The sequence below is a fragment of the Anolis carolinensis genome, chromosome 4 (genome assembly GCF_035594765.1).
Source record: "Anolis carolinensis isolate JA03-04 chromosome 4, rAnoCar3.1.pri, whole genome shotgun sequence".
In the NCBI taxonomy this organism is placed as follows: Eukaryota; Metazoa; Chordata; class Lepidosauria; order Squamata; family Dactyloidae; genus Anolis; species Anolis carolinensis.
In genome coordinates, this window is record NC_085844.1 from 194,663,171 (window position 1) to 194,681,046 (window position 17,876).

A 17,876-nucleotide genomic window follows, 5' to 3' on the forward strand; every position below is an offset into this window, starting at 1 on the left:
GCCCCCTTTGGGATAATTTGTTCCACATGGTTGGTGCACACTGCCTGGTTGCATGGTTCTTTTGAGCTGCCAGCTTGTTGAGCTTTGGTTTAAGCATGTCTAATAAACTGCTTCTTTATGTTTTTTGCAAGTGCCAGACATTTGCAGGTCAGCCTTGAGATGTCTCAGAAGTGGCAGATGGTTTCATGAAAGTGTCCTCCGAATGTTGCTGCAGACCTCTCCAGTGTACATTTGGAACTGTAGGCCTATTGCAGTTCTTTTCATAGAAGGGTCCAGTGAATCCTGAATAACCCATAGCTCTGAAGTAGAACGTGTTGGGTCTTTGATGTTAAGTTTAACCATTCTTTTTTAAGTGAGTAGGATTTTACCTTACAATGCCCAGTATCCATCTCACCTTCTCTTTAATCACATGTTTCTTAGAGGTAATGTCAACCAGTGTTGAACCTTTACTTTATTGCCACTGAGCAAATTCATAATACCTCTGTTCCAGTCAAAGCCTTCCTGAAATAAAGTTTTAATTTAGTAAGCTTTTTGAGATTGACTGGTTGTTTGTCTTGTGTGTAAGTGTGGCAAAATGGCATAGCACTTTTCATTCACTTGCTTTCTTCAACAACGATTCTTTGTCCCAGATCGATAAATCATTTTATGTGATAGTACTTTAACAATGTTTTGCAATTTTGCAATGATCGTCAGGGCATCAAGAAGCAGGAGAAAATAATTGAATAGTTGCACAGCACTGTCCACTGTGGATCATAGCTTTGCATTCCCAAATCACAAGCCCCAAGTTTCAATTCCACTGTCTGATCCTCAAGAAAGATTAAAGTTCAATGATGCATTGCAAGAAGGGTTGAGAAGACTTCCATCTTCCCTGAGAGAAAGAGCATGTGTAATTTTCATGCACCTCAAGACCTAAAGTGTGCCCATTCAGTTCTTCAGATGAGTTATCAGATATCAAATTATGTTTAGACAGATAAAGCTCAAGAAATGATAACTGTCTTGAAGATTATATCCTGAATGTGAATGGATTTGTATTTTTATGTAAAACCATTTGGGAATAAAACTCATTGAACATAGTGGCATTTACTTCTGAGCAGCCATGTAGAGGATTGTGCAACCCTTTAATATACGATGTAGTAGAGTCTTTATATTTGGCTCCAGAAGATCAACTAAGCAATGACATCTCCATTTAAGTGATTGTTAGAAGAAGGGTATCAGCAAGAACAAGTACCTGAGTTTTTCCTTAACCTCCTTCATCTCTATTCATTTTTTGTGGTTATTATTTTAGAATTATAAACTTGGGAGTAGGCAGTGTCCCGTTATTGAGCTTTGTAAACTGATCTGGAAGCTTTTTAGACTGAAGATGGCAATCGAACTCCTTGAGAAAGAAACAACAGAGACCTGTGGTGCTTTAGAGACTAATATGCTTGTAATAATATCCAGAATTCTAGGCATATCAGCAGTGTATTTGGGGTGGAATGTAGACAGTGAGGTCAGAAGGAAATGAAACACAGCAAATATTGATGGTGACATGACATTCTTAATAGTGTATATTCACAAAGATTTCCTGTTACACAAACATCTTGGACCTAGGTAAAGCAGTGAATATATGTTGTAAGAGAGGTTAGAATCAATATAATGGTTTCTTATCACACTGTGACAATGAACCTACACCGAAGAGCTGAAGTATAGTTCTCTGCCCATGCAGTTCCTTGTTCACATTGTGTATGTCTTTTTTGCTTGAATTGGGTTTTCTGGAACCTTTGTGTCCTGTCCAAAACCTCCCACTCCTGCAGCTGTCAAGACGTGGGAGGATATACTATTACTCTCTACTAGTGGGGAGGAGGGAGAGTGGCCCAACCATTGAGACATTGAAGAAGTGGCTTGTCTCAGAATGGGGAAGAAAACCAGATTGTGCTAACAGAAACTGAATACTCTGTTACTCCTTCTTCTGGGAACTAAGAGTGCATTTACACTGTAGAATTAATGGGGCATAATACTGCTTTAACTGCCATGGGCCAATATTATGGAAACTTGGGAATTGTAGGTTGTTGTTTTTTGTGTGTGTCAGGAGCGACTTGAGAAACTGCAAGTTGCTTCTGGTGTGAGAGAATTGGCCGTCTGCAAGGACGTTGCCCAGGGGATGCCTGGATGTTTTGATGTTTTGACCATCCTTGTGGGAGGCTTCTCTCATGTCCCTACATGGAGCTGCAGCTGATAGAGGAAGCTCATCCATATTCTCCGGTGGATTCAAATCGGCAGCCTTCAGGTCAGCAACCCAACCTTCATGTCAGCAGTCCTGCTGGCACAAGGGTTTAACCCATTGCGCCACCGGTTTGGTGAGGCACCGGCACTCTAGCAGAAAAGGCTAAAAACCTTGCAATACCATAGCTTCCATGAGTCCATAGCATTGAGCCACAGCAGTGATGTCAAACAGCATTAATTCTACACCATATATCAACTAAATAATTGCTTGCTCTTTCTCATCCCAACCAGTAAATAATGGTAGCAGGGGCCATTCCCGGGACTTGACAGCTGCACAAGGGTAATTTTGCACAAAGGGCCACAGAATAGTACCTTACACTCTTTCTGAAATGAGTCATTCATACATTTAAACCACACTTGCATGTATGACACTAAGAAGATTCTGACCTACAAGTATTAATTGATGCATCAAAATATTCATGTTGTCAGCATCAATTTTGTGAATGGCTGGTGTTCATAACTGTAAGAATGTTATGAGTTAACAGAAATTATTAATATGATTGTATTTGTTTGTTAAAAAAAAGGAGTTATATATTAACGAAGGCAGGCCTCACATAGAAGCCAGCTGGAAACAGTATACAACAGGTTGCCATAGCAACATAGCCTCTCTTTGGAGGAGAAGGGGGCGTGGCTTAGTTGGCAGTTAAAGCTTAAACCCTTTTTAAAAAAGTTAGTTGCTGTTTGACTTTTGAGGAAGTTAGGGGCTGTTTGAATCAGCTGAAGAGAGGTTGCTCTTTGACAGCTTAGAAAAGCTGGGAAATTGAGGCTTGTTCACACAAGCAGACGGCAGCTTATTGTCATTCAGGGAAAGGCTGAGGATATAAGCTGACTGGGAGTTTAGTCTAGAGGGAATCGGTTTAAAAAAAAAAAAAGATCAATCCACGGCTTGATTGTTAAAGTGATAGTTAGATCACTGTTCTTTGAAGAGAAGTTGTTTAAGAAGTATTCATACAAATAAGACTGCACTGTAACTCAAGATCCTGAAACGTCTATATATTGCAACCACAAGCTTATGTACAAATAAACTTGAACTTCGTTGTTCACTCTGCGCCTGGGGGAAAGCCATTACCATTTATCATTTACGTTAAAAGACATTACCTCACGTTGGTGGCAGTTACCGTACCTTCTTATATAAGTTACCATATTTACTCATATAAATTCCTCAGTTCTGTTATCCTTCCTTATCCTCCAAATCCTCCTGATATATATACTCCCTCCAGACATATTTTCCCTCCATATTTTAAGAACTGTTCACAATAACCATACTTTTCAGTGTTGGGACTGTGAATGGATCATGCTGTAATAAAAAAGGAATCCTTCAGAAGCTTTCAAATTAACTCAGAAAAACTCATTTCTATCTGTAACCTTTTTGAATTCACTCCCACTTCATGGGCTGCACTGGACATAAATGTGTTAGTCTTCGTGATGTCACAAGACTACTCTCCTATTTTTGCTATAACTCTGGAAATGGCTTCAAATTAAGGAAGACATTTCCAGAAGAAATGAAAGAGGAGATCTTCTGAAGACTTGGTCTCCTTAAGGAACTATCTCTTGACATCAGCTGATGGTAGCTTGGCCTATGTGCATTCAGGCTTCACATTGATCTAGCTTTGGTCTTGCAAACAGCCAAGTTTGCTTTTTATGCATGCTTTCTTACTACCCAGTTTGTAGGTCAGATTTGCTTTGGTGTATGCCAGGGGTAGGCACAGTGCAGCTCAGGAGCTGCATGTGATCTTGTGAATATATTTCTGTGGGTCCTGAAAGTATAGTACTTTTTCACTTGCTTTTTTCAACAACACTTCTTTGTCCGAGATCAATAAATTGATCCTTAAATACACCATAGTTCCCCACCTTGTTCTTCATACTCAAGCAAGAGTTGTTTTGATGCTTGCAAGTACTAGCTAAGGTAGTATTTTATTAAGGGGATTAAATACTAATTTTATTTCTCTTTTTGTCTGTCCTTTTTTGTTCTCAGTGTATACACTCTGAAAAGGAAATTAGTTAATTACTAGTGAGGCCAGATCTTCCATAGTGGACTGAGAAGGGAGAGAGGGGTGGCAAATAGATAGGTAACTAATATACAGTTGGCCAATGGATTGGGTATTGATTTTAGTTAGAATGATGGCAGGGGGGAGAGGGGAGGGATCATTGAACATTTGTGACTCATCTATGCATTAAAATATTTACTTTTTGAAAAAGCCAAACTCCTTGCTGGATACTGTTTCTAAATAACTTTTTTATAATGTTAAACAGGGGAAAGGCACCTCCAGCAGCACGTTACCCCCCAGACGTTTTCTAATGGTAAATATTTTTGTTCTCTATCTCTACGAGGCATTTTAACTGTAGCCGCATTCTATATTTTTGAAAATAATAAATAACCGGGCACAGGGGGCTGAGCTGTTGTACTAACTGCATGCCTCATTTCGCGCTGTATTGAGTAGCGCAGAAGGGCTGCTTAAAGAGGATTTGGTGCTTACTAACTACCTAACCTATCCCACCCCTGACATTTCTAAACCCCCCTTTTTCCTTCATAGTCTGCATGAGCCCACTGATCTCAGGAGAGTGAGGAGGCCTGAAGCTGCCTGGATAGCGACAAAGGAGATGCACAGATGCCAATACAATTACCTTACAAACTACAGAGAGTGTATAGAACATGCAGCTTCAAGCGCTTGCCTGCTTTGCTTTTGCTTTATGACCTGTTCTTTTGCTAGAACTTGTAACCTGCAGCTTTTATGGATAAGAGGCAGCGTGTATTCTGTTACTTGCATCTACATTGCAAGGACGGTTGATGGATTTCATGTCAATGTGGTGTTGAATACACTCTGGGGAAGGAGTTAGCCAAGGTGCTGAACCTATTCTGGGGATAAGGATATTGAATATCTCCTGTAAAGTTCAGACTAAAAGCAGAGAAAACTAAAATCAGATTCACAACTCCACAAATTCAGAAGTTACCAACTGCTATTGCTGTATTGTGACATCACAAAAGCAGCTGTACAGATGTCTATGACTTCATCATAGTGCTTGATGAAATTTCACCTTAGTTCAAAATTTGTAACATGAAGATAAAAATTCTTGGAGGTGGGAAGAATGCAAAATATGCACAGTTCATCAAAGAACAATCTCTTGTGTGTAAAACAATGTGATGTATGCACAGGTAGAAGATAATGTAGGATCTGTTGAAACTGTAGATGGTACTTAAGGGGACAAGGACGAGGACCTCAATGTATATGAAATGACAAAAATGTTGTACTACAGCTAATGAGACTATTGCTCTTGGAGATGTTCTTAGATTCACAAAATTTGAACCCTAATACTGTAGCTGAAAATGAAAATATATCTGTTATAAACCAACACACTATGGATTTGTGTGTTTTCAGTGGGGGTTTTTTGCTTATGGAAAGCATGTTATTATCTGATCTCCCTAGTGTGGTCTCTGCGGTGGTACAACTACAAGATACCTCATTCACCACTTCTTTGAAAACTAGGCTCCATAGATGAAGGGCAGGAGCATAATGTTGAGAAATTTATTTTTGCGTGCATGAATCTTCAAGTTCGTTTGTAATTTGTTCTGATAGCGGCCTGGAGCAGCTGCTGTATGGCCATCAGGAAGCCAGGGGTTTTGCTTCCCCCCATCCTGTGATTCAAACACCAGTTGCAGACACCCTGTGTGGCTCAGTGAGTTGTGTTTATTCACTTAGAGCTGGAGAACCACATTTCCCTCAGACACTCAATCACCACAAAACAATAGAAACTAGTCATCTCTGTCATCTCTGAATCTTCCAAGGGGAACTGCAGTGGTCTGTAGCAGCACAATTAAAAAACAAAACAAAACGATGTTGCACCTAGAGACTCACTATATTATTGTGCTATGTTGTTTTGTAGGCAATAGTTAGATGACTGATTTATCTGAGGTCTCCTCTCGGCATGAATACTGTTGTTTGTCTTTATGGGTTGGTGAATGTTTTCTTATCCTGTGTGGCTCATTAGTTCATCTCACAAGAGATAAAGATGAACAGCAGGATGTGCTGTCTCTTAATCTGCAGCATTAATGTGAACCGGTGACATGTGGAAGCAATACAAAAATTACTACAAGTAATTAAACCCAACAGGGACTGTGGAGATTTATAGAATCATCATTTAAAACTGGACTGGGCCAGTCAAGTGCAAAATAAAATAAACTATTGATAGGTTTAAATAAAGACCTGTAACACAATCCTCTATGTATCTGCTCAGAAATATTGAGTTTGGTTATTCCCAGGGTGTAGAATTGTAGGTTCAACGTTTTAACATTATTATTTTTATGCATTATTTATCTATGTATTTGTTTTTCTGTTGTTTTAGTAATTTTTCATTAATGATAATTAACAATTATTACATATCTGATTACACTGTTATAAGTTGAACATCCCTTGTCAGGAAATCCAAAATACTCCCCAATCTGAAACTGTCCACATGAGTGACTGAGATAGCAGCACGTTTGTTTTCTGGTGGTGCAAAGTGCACAAACTTTTTCTCCTCCACAAAATGGCAGTGGTACCATTGCTAACACTTATTAGTACTGTGTAGAAGAAGGCACAGGGAAGCCTTTTTGCATGGTTTTTGTTACCATGAAAACCCTATGACAGACAATCCAAAATGGAACAAGAGACACTGACAGAAGAAACCATGGCCATGAGTCTGTAGGATCTGAGCAAGGCTGTTAACAATGATTACCTTGATCTCTCATTCTTTGTGCCACCTTAAGTTGAAGCCTACTTGATGGCACCTAATAACAACAAAAATAAAATGACTAGTTCATGTAAATATATGACACCCTAATTTAGAATTTTCTGTGTGTATTATAATTTTAGAGTTAAGACTGAGTCACCCAGGAAGGTCTTATGTCAAACTTCAGTGCAGGACAAACTTCCAGTGCTAAAAGTTCTCAGATCACAAAGTGCTAAGTTAGGGAATTTTTCTTCTTGTTGTTTTATTAAAACCACACAATCTCTTATTACACAGATTCAAGAGTTGGAAGAGAGGAGTTGCCACAGAATGTCAGGGAGGCAATTGCAGGTTGAGTGATGGAATGTTTAGGGAAGGCTGCAATTGAGTCAGATGCTTCTTTCAAGGTTAGGTCACTCTATGGTTGCCATGTATGTTGTAAACTGCCCTGAGTCCCCAAGGGGAGATGGGACTGGATAGAAATAAAGTTTGATGATGATGATGATGACGATGTGTTCTACAGAGCACTTTAGCACAACATTGAGGCTAATTAAACGTATAATTAAGATCCCATTGTCAATGATAGCAAAACGTGGACTGATTTTTATTGAATTGGACTGCACCCTTAAGTAAGCAATATCTTCAGAAACAGTAAATCAGGCTCATATACTGTATATTAAAACATAGATGCCCAGATAGTGTGTGCTGTTGGTGGGGTGTTTCGCTTAAAGTGAGGAAAATGTGTTTTTAACTACATTTGATTGTTCTAGAATAAGAAATTACATGTTGCTCTGAAATATAGATGTTTATAGGCATTGGTAGGCTGGAATTAATAACTGGAATGTATTGATCACTTCTCTGTCAGCCTTATAATAAACTAAAGTTGAGCCTTTTGCATGTAAGAGGCCCAGACCTCACTGATATTTTTCACAAGAGGAAAATATTTACCAAATGGGTTAACATACTACAGTATATTTGCTTTGATGAGTTACACACCATAAATTAAGAAAGGATGTTTTAGAGACATGGTGTGCTCCTTTGAGACCTAGATGAAAAGCACTCCACTTTCTCCCCTCATTAATACATAGCATATATTACATTCACCAAAACACAAGACACACAGCCACTAGTATTCATATTCATCTTCATTAACAAATTACTTGATTTCTAAGAAATCTCTCTTACATGCGAGAAGTACAGTAAATGAAGATGGATTCATGGACACACTGTCAACACGTAAAATATGTATTAAGTAGTCTCCTGCCTTGTGTGCCAAGTGTTAGAAGTAATCCAAAAATTAGATAAAAATAGAATTCCTTTTTAAAATGTCAGTATTTTCATTCTCCTTACTTCCTTTCTAAAGTTAATTAATTTTGTAATGTGTTTGGCTGATGATGTATAATTCTGTGAGACAAATTGTCTGCTTGGATGAGTCTCTTGGGTGTTCTTCTCTGTGTCCCTGTCTTTGTCACTGTGTCTCTTTCTGGCTATGTGCCTCTGTCTCTCTCCATCTCTCTGGCTTTGTCTCTATTTTTCAAATACTGGTGCTGTTGTTTTGTTTGTGCATTAGGAGAACTGGTGCTGTTGTTATGTTTATACATAAGGAGGAGTGGAAGCACCTTCAATATCTCAGTCTGGCGGGGCTCTTGGAAGTCTGTTGCCTTAGCACCCCTGGTCCTATCATTGCTTGGTTATCAGACTGCAATGATTAAAGAGTTAGAATAGTTCCTCGTTCATGCCAGGAGGTGAACTTGAGATGAGACATCCACATGTTGCTTAATGCCCAGCTTTGAATCTATACCCAGAACAATGCAAACACAAATTTAGCATTGCAGTCATTCACTAAAGAAAAAAAGAAGTGGGGGGAATATAAGATTGGCTCTTTGGAAGGGTTTGTTCATGCTGTTAGTTGCACCACAATCAGCAGAAGTGATATTACCTTTCTTTGCATGGAAAAGCAAGGAAAATAATCACTTTTTAACCATAATAGTGATATCTAATTCCTTTTTAATTTTTTTAATGTATGTTCTGGCTGCACTGTTTTAAAGTTATTGTAAGTCACCTCAAATCTCATTTTAATAATAATATCCCATTATTATATCATATAGCCCATGGGATATATAAAGAGGTGGCCAGAGCAGTGAACTTGCTTTCATTGTTGGTCTAGTTTGTTTGGGGTTTTTTGAGTAAATGAGTGGGATTTTTTTTTGTGAGAACAGGACTGAGTGACCCCCTTTCTGTTCCTGTTTGAGATTGCATCACCATCATATTGGTGGGGTTCCCTCCCTTCCTATGTGTGCATTCACATATTTAGATTTTATCCATCCTTAGGCGCTTGAGTTTGTCACTTTTACCTTTAGCTTCTGAGTCTTGAACAAAGTGTATGAACCTTCCCATGGATTTAAGTCTTCTCTTAGCAGAAGAGTGAGAGCGGAACTTTTTTTCTCAGCCAACACTTAATCCAACCATTCATATGTTAAGTTAATGATGTTGAAAGGATAGGATAGGCAAGATTGATTTGTGTAACTCTTCTGTGTCCTTCAGTCCCCTTCTTGCCCATACCTGTTTTTAATGAAGGTCTCCCTCTAATGTCTCAGCTGGGGGCAAAATACCTTTCAAGACACCAAGTGTTGACATTTGCATGGAAGATTTAGTAGGCGGGTGAAAGGACCAGCATTCTTCCTCTCACCCATCAGTTCTTCCTTGTAGATGCCATTTACCCCACACTTCTTGTGGAGGAAAGGGAAGACTAAAATTAATTTTAAAAACTTTAGTATAGTAGTTTTTACCTTGTAAGCTTTGGGTTGCTAAAATAATACTATAAAATGTTCAATGTACATTAAGATGTTTAAAAGGAACTATGTATCCTTGAAAATTGTTTTGTTGAACCTTCCACGACAGGGAGTGAATTAACTGCAGAACAGAGAACTGCACGACACAGATGCAATGATGGCACATATTATTGTGCATTCACTTTCCCTGGATTTTCCCTGGAAAGATCCAGGAGTGCTGAATAGGAGCTTAAGCTGTAGCAAATAGTCCTTGACATGGTGGCAAGTACCAGAAAGTTTCTTTTTTTTGATCACATAAAGAAAGGTCTTATGTAATTCTGATCAAAGTTTTGTAAATCTAAGTTGCCATGACTCTTTTGAATTGACAGTGAATGTGAATTTTCGGGTTTGCAAAATACACTTTTAAAAGTTCTTGAATGATCACTAAGCCAAATTGTGTCCTACTAAGATCTAAACCTTTAAAGGTTAAGAATTTGGAGTCCCACTGATTTGTTCAGATTTTATATTTGAACCAAATGTTAATAAATCTGAAATTGGGACCACTACTACTATAAATCAGCTTTTTAATATTTCCTATCTTGAATATCAGTGCTTTGATAGTTTTAAGGCTGTGTTTAGGACATCTTGATTTTGCTGCATGCTTTAAAATATTTTGAATATTTATTATTCTTGTTTCAGAGACCTGTGCCGTCAACAATGGAGGCTGTGACAGCAAGTGTCATGACGCTGCCACTGGTGTGCATTGCAGCTGCCCCATGGGATTCATGCTTCAGCCTGACAGAAAAACATGCAAAGGTGACTGGCAGCCAAATGTATATCCCTTGTAAAAAAGTGCACTTTCGACAGAGACTAGGGTTGTTTTTTGTTTAGTTTCTCCATTTTACAATTTTATGAGTAGGGTTTTTTAAACGTACATAGGTGGAATTTTGTAACTATGTGGCATAAGTAGAAGTATAGGAGAAATTTGGTTCACATTTTAATTTGCGGCATTGCCCATACTGAGGCATTTTTTCAAATTCAATGCATCAGAACACAATTATGCTTCAAATTCTTGGCATCACTTAATTTTGCAGCACAGTTGTCCAATCAAAATGTATACAAATAGGTTATATACACATAAAAATGCATACATAGATAAAATGTGTAGAGTAAAGGAAGTGCATGCAAAAGAGTACATGCATTTTCATATAGACTTAACAAAAAAATGCATATGGAAATTGGACTTCCATGTTTGTCAAAAAGTTCAAAAGTTTCAGAAATGTAAACACGGCCATGTATTCCTAGATATCTATGTTCCATTCAGTGAAATAGCAGATTGTTTCATTCAGCTGTAACTTCATGTACTCTTCAAGTGATATTACAGTGTTTTTAGACTCAGCAGCTAAATGTTCAGATGGTGGTTATAGCCAGAAATACAGTAATCCAATGTAGGATGATATACCTTCTGTATCTCTTCCCAATGAAGTCAGATCTTAAGTACCTCTAGATGGCTGCAGTTTGCTGTATACATATTTGAAGAGTCTTTGGAAACTTCAACTGGCCTTTATTAAGATTAATTCCAAGATCCAAAAGAGTGGTCCATCTCTACATTTTAACTGTGATAGAGGACTGACTTGCTGATGGGGACAAGAACAGAAGTGTTCTTAGCATTCATGTACAAATTATGAAATTATTTTCACATGAAACTTAATGGTGCACATGAACACAGACAAACTCTAATTCTGTAGGTAGTAAACCTGTTTTTATTTCTGTAGGCTGTTGTTTTCTCCAAGTACTAGTTTTCTACCTAGTTTTACTATTTTATCTGAAGAAGCTGTCTCTAATTATAGTACAGTAGAGTCTCACTTATCCAACATAAACGGGCCGGCAGAATGTTGGATAAGCGAATATGTTGGATAATAAGGAGGCATTAAGGAAAAGCCTATTAAACATCAAATCAGGTTATGATTTTACAAATGAAGCACCAAAACACCATGTTAGACAACAAATTTGGCTGAAAAAGTAGTTCAATACGCAGTAATGCTATGTAGTAATTACTGTATTTATGAATTTAGCACCAAAATATCACAACATATTGAAAACATTGACTACAAAAATGTGTTGGATAATCCAGAACGTTGGATAAGCGAGTGTTGGATAAGTGAGACTCTACTGTATTACTTGTACAGAATATTATTACAATTTATGATTTTTTAATAGTTGTAATCATTTCTGTGAGCATCAGCATCGTTTAGTGGTTTGAGTTTTGGACAAGGCTACTGGGAGAGCAGTATTCAAATATCTGCTTGTCCATGAAAACCACTCGGGCAAGTCACATGCTCTCTACTTCAGAGTAAGACAATCCAAGCCCCTTCTGAATAAGCCTTGCCAAGAAAACCCTGCCATAGGCTTCTTTTACAGTTTGCCATAAATTATAAAGGATTTGAAGGCACATAACAACCATCATAGCAGTGAAGTGAGTATATGTGGGTAGAACATATATATTTAAATTAATATAAATAAAAGATAACTTCATATCATATGCTTTGTAGTACACTAGGCCTTGTGATTTTGAGGACCACTCTCCAAACGTACGAGAAGATTATAGTCTTTTCACCAAAGACAATTGATAACAACACTCTTAACTCTTTTTCTTGATTTCCCAATTTCAAGATGGGGTCATGATGACCATCTCACGAATGCAAAGTGATTCAATAGAATGGTCAGATTCAGTTCATACTCCCTCTTTACACCTCTACTCCATTCTTTACAGACCTATCTACCATTTAATTATTCCTTTGCACAAGCAGAAGTTTTCTACTAACTTTGGGAGTATAGTTTCCATTTGTATCAATGGAAGCTTTGCCCCCTTGGATGTGCTTGCTCACCTCTTCATGGGGGAAAAGGACTGAAATCTCCTTGGCCCATTGGTCCATATGGCAGTGGTTCTCAACCTGTGGGTCCCCAGGTGTTTTGGTATACAATTCCCAGAAATCCCAGTCAGTTTACCAGCTGTTAGGATTTCTGGGAGTTGAAGGTCAAAACATCTGGGGTCTCACAGGTTGAGAACCACTGCCATAAGGCATACAAAAATGGAGGACAACTTTGAAAATACATAATGACATCATATTCTAAACTCTGGTGCTCTATCAAGATCACATTGAAAGCAGAGAGGGGACAAAGTGAAATTCTGAGGCACTTATAGAAAGAATGGGTCAAAACCAGTAATAAGAATACCACAAAATATCCAAAATAGAGATTCAAGAAATGAAAAAATAAGCTTTATACTGTCGTTTATAAAAACTTACTTTTTCTTTGATAGAGATGTGTTCAACACAGGTTAGGAATGTATCAATCCTTGTGCTACTTTTTTTTAAAGTATTTTTGTGGGATATAGAAATTGTACATGACAAAGTGGATAAAATACCAAAGATGCTTCCATTTGTTTTCGAATGTGGACTGAATTTATCAGAAGGTGCTTTACAATGAATGGCTTCTAGCACTACGAATCAAAAAACATCATGCAGCCATTATCTGTTTCTATTGATTGATTTTTTAATGGATTTTCTTTTGAAAGAAGAATAAGAAAAAAGTGGAAAAACATCAAAGGCATAAAAAAATTGAAGATATAAACATTTGTTCCTCTTGTAAAATGCCATTAATAAGGCAGACCAATTGTACAAGCAAAGCTTCAGCTGGAAGCATCTAGTCCACACTTGTGACAGGAGGCCTTTGTACATTTAGCAGTTAATGTGCTGTCCAAGGCATTGATGTCTTCTCAAAACCTCCAATAAGTGGAATCCCTATCTCCATTTTAGAGCAAAACCAATGTCCTGAACTACAGAAAAAGTTCCAGTGTTTGTGCTGTTTCATATGCCAAACTTCAATGTCTTGATTTTGATCTGTCTTTGTCATCAGATGGTGGTATAAAGTGCTTGATCAGCTTTGAAGAACGGTTGAAATTGCATTTTACAATGACTAACTTTAACATTTATATGTAAGACTGGCTATCTTTGTCAACTTAAAAGTAGCTCAGTCCTGCTCTCTCTCATCCAAGAAGGTTAATTCTCTTGTATTCGCCAAGTGGTGAAGTAACTTGAGTGCTGAACAAAGCTTTGGAGAGTAGATTCAAATGAACCATGAAACTCGCTAAGTGACCTTGGTCCAAGCACTTTCTCACAGCCTGAGCTACTTCAAAGGGCTGCTGGAAGTCGGAAAATGGGGAGGAGGAGAACCATGTCATCAGCCCTTAGCTCATTAGAGGAGAGGTGGGAGATAATTGATCTGTTTCTTTGTATTGGTGTTGTGAAACACAGAGCTTCCCCCCACCCACCCACCCACCCAGAGTCATCACTCAAAACAATATGAATCTATCAGTAAGCTTGATCCAGAAAAATCTTAAAATATTATATGTGTGGAGTTTTGTATCCTTTTGTTACAGTGTAATCAGGAATGTCATTGCACACACCTTATCAGACCTTTTTGAAGTGCTTGTCCAAATTAAACTTTTGCAACTGTGCTGTCTAGGGACATTCTGGCAGCTGCCATCTAAAATCATAACTTTTTCAAGCTTTTGTTATCATATACCACCTTTGGCATTACCATCTAAGAAACAACACCATTTTAAACATTGGAGGTTTTGTTGTTGTTGTTGTTGTTGGTTTTTTTTGCAAGTTTAGAGTCTGTACCATCCTGCTGCACAAACCTCCTCTGCTTATGCTACCCATAAAAAAATCAGCAAGACAAACCTTTCCCATAACAGCTGTGTCTCTCCATTTCATGAATCATGGCATTTTGTTTTGTTTAAATTACATTAACTCTTCAAAGGCTGTGCCTTTCAAAATCAGATTCTCTCTTCCTTCAATGTTTTTGTAAAGTGGTAAACAAGTGTATGGCTCCATTGCCCTCCCCCCCATTACATGAGGACAGGATGTCACACCATTGGTGTTGGATCAGCACTGCATGGGTTTTGCAGTAAGTGAAGTGTGTGAGCCTTTTTTAAAAAGTCATCTGGAAAGACTCGCAGAGAACAAGGTGAGACTCCACAAATGGAGGACGTCTGTGTTCTGTCTCTGGCAGCTCCAGGGAACGTGACCTTAGTTAAAAGGAAAAAATGCCCTTCTGCTGAAAGCTGTCTAACTGCCTTACTGATTCCAGACCCCATTTGCTGGGTTATTATTTTTCAGAGCTCACCGCCTCTAAGATGCTAGAGTTCCAGGAAATCATAATAACCCAGAGCTATATCCCATGTCTGGGATTTTATTATACTTTGGAGCTGTTTTGCTGCAAGTTCTCTTCACTCACAATAACAATAATAACAACAAAACAGCAATAATAATATTAAAAGCTCCAACCTTTTGCTATAACTGATGTAGTGGGGAGAGACAAGAAAAACAGCCTTGGATGAGGTCTGTCTGGGCTCTTTTTCTGGGGCTCATCAGCCCTGTCTCATTCTATTTTACAACCCATTTCCTAGCAGTAAATTTTCAGCCTTGAAAGTAAAAATATCTCTTAACAGGTAGTAGCAGCTTTTTCACAATTTAGGGAATTACTGGGAATTGAGAGTGGGAAAGGTTGCTGGTTTTGCCAATACAGCCAAATTTGTAAAGTTTAAAACAATGCACAGTGATTTCCAAAACTACTTCTATCTGAAGACCATTTCCTTACTCTAGTTTTGTTCTTTACAGTTCTTCTTGTTATTTGAGTATCTAAGATTGCTTAGCCATCCCATCACTCACAACCTTGGTCTTCATCTTTTTTTGGTAGGCAACTGAGAAGTAAAATCACTTTCTCCATCCCACTTCGCTCTGCCATTAGAAATAGTTGTCAAAATCCTAGGAGTTTTTGTTGCTATGTAATCCTAGGAGCATAAAATACTAATGCTGTACATATGGCTCCTTTCGATGCCTAAAACCATGGATAATACCAAACCCTATATTTTGACTCTTCTTCATTTGGAAGTATACCATAGAATCACACTGGAGAACCTAGAGAGACCCACAAACACTTCTGAAAGGAAATATTTTGGAGTATGGCTAAGTGAAACTGTGGATATTGAATCTATGGATATTCAGAGATCACAGTGAGATGTCTTAACCTGTCATTTCTTAATCACTGGTGGCTTCATGCTTCTGTTTCCTGTCCTTTAGAGCAATACTGCAGGAAACCAGTATACTGTTAAAATAGTCATCATCAGCCCAGCCAGCATAATTTGTCCATGAAGATATATTTTTAAGAATTTCTTCAGAAAAAGAGTTATTTACACTTGAGATACAATGCTTCTTCCTGTCAACAGGATCCCATCACCTTTTTTAAGATTCACTTTTTGTTGGCTTTAATCTTTCTAGTTCTCCCCTCTTTTTTCTCCCCTGATGGAATCAACAGTGGCAGCTTTTGGACACACAACCAGCCTTCAAAGATGCATCGGTAGTATTACTCTCTGAACAGAGACTTTAAGCTTGCTGCAAGATCAGGCTAGCTTTACTGATGTTCACTCACATGTGGTCAAAGTGTGTGTGCTTAAACTTTCTCCATATACTGTCTTGGCAATTATTTTGGCTGATGGTTGGAACCAACAGTTTGCTGGCTAACCATACTATTTCTGTGGGTACTCCTAAATCTGACTGATATTTATAATTCTTGAAACAGTCGTGGCCAAGTTGTGTTCTTTCAGCTTCAGTTGGTTTGGCAACTTGTGCCCTTTTCTGGAAGCAAAGAACTTGGCCACTGATTTGAATGCTCTTAACTTTACTACCATAATGAGCCATATGTGGGGTGGCCTCTGAAGATACTTCCAAAATTCCAGCTACTTTAGAAGATGCCAACTCTACTCCCATCTTAAGTTAACCATTATAATCATACAGTTCTGATTTTTCATGATTTTCACAACTATCAACAGACTGAGATGGCTAAGTGATTCTTGACACTAAAAAAATGAGGTGTGTTTTTTTAGACTTTAGAGCTCTAGGTAGTCTAGATCTAAGACATCTCAGAGGATGTATCTGTCCCTCCAATGTATTGCTCCCTTTCCAAATTAAAAACCACACATAATCATGTAACACTACTAATATGTGTGAGACTGTTATGTACCAGGTAGAGGTGTGCATTTTTTTTCGTTTGCCTCATAATTTGGATCAAATTCATTAAATTTTGTACTTACAAGGTGATACCCAACACGTGGGCCAAAATTTAAGAATCTAAACCTCTTAAGGCACTCCCAAAGTCAGTTTCCTTTTTAGTGCAAGAAAGCAAAGCAAAGCCAAAAAGGCTGCCTTAGTGCCTTGCTTTGCCTTTTCTCTAAATTAACGGAGTCTCAGTTTTAGGAGCGGGGAAAAGAGGGAGCAGTGTTTGCTGGGAACAGCCAGAACTCTGGGAAATGTAATTCAGGAAGGGAGGAGCTCTATGCCAGAGAATTCAAAAGGCTCTGTCCTAAACTACATTTCCCAGAATGCATTAGCATCAGCACAAGTCAGAGTGGCTGAGAGAGAGATTTGTCCCATCCCCCCCAACAGCAGCCAGCGAGAATTCCAATGAATGGTTGAATCTGCAAAGAAGAGGAGTGACGGATACTTCTAGTAAGTAAATCTCTGTGCTGGCTTGGGAAGAAATCCCTAAATGAATGCCACCCATACTATAGGGGAAGCATATTAATAGAGGCTGGATGACCATCTGTCAGTAGAGTTTTGATGGTTCCCTTCTGCCTGGAAAAAGGGGGTTGGCTCAGATGGCTCTTGGGAGTCACCTCCAACTCTAGAATTCTATGAAAATGTAGAATTGGTTAATATTGGTTTCTATTGGTTAATATGAGATACATTCAATGAGATAGCTGTTGTGGCTTTAAAAAACGTTTTTCTCAAAACATTTTTAAAATTCCCTAAAATCAGTAGATGTATGAATATTTCTGAAAGTTGGGAGAATGGTTCTCTGTTATCTCTTGTCATTGTATAGAAAATTCAAGGCATTAACTTTTGTCGTTTTTTTAAAGTTATTTATAAAAACTTTGAAAATTTCCCAAAACTTTGTGGATAAGTGAAACTTTCTGAAATTTGATGGACTAACAGTTGTAAATGTTTTCTACCATTGTAGCAAGTTTCACCCTAATAGCTTTAAAAATGAAGGAGAAAGAAGCCTCTGAATTTT

At 38.1% G+C, this 17,876-nt stretch overlaps 1 protein-coding gene across 4 annotated transcripts in view; it reads left to right on the plus strand.

Moving 5' to 3' along the window:
• Positions 1-17,876, plus strand: part of scube3 (signal peptide, CUB domain and EGF like domain containing 3) — a 153,611-nt gene that overhangs the window by 94,415 nt on the left and 41,320 nt on the right. For 2 of the 4 annotated variants that reach the window (XM_008109716.3, XM_008109715.3), the window contains exons 7-8: positions 4,516-4,563; positions 10,437-10,553. In XM_008109716.3, the coding sequence (XP_008107923.1) occupies positions 4,516-4,563; positions 10,437-10,553 (165 nt within the window). The remainder of the gene's footprint in view (positions 1-4,515; positions 4,564-10,436; positions 10,554-17,876) is intronic. The other 2 variants (XM_008109718.3, XM_008109717.3) reach the window with 1 other exon arrangement.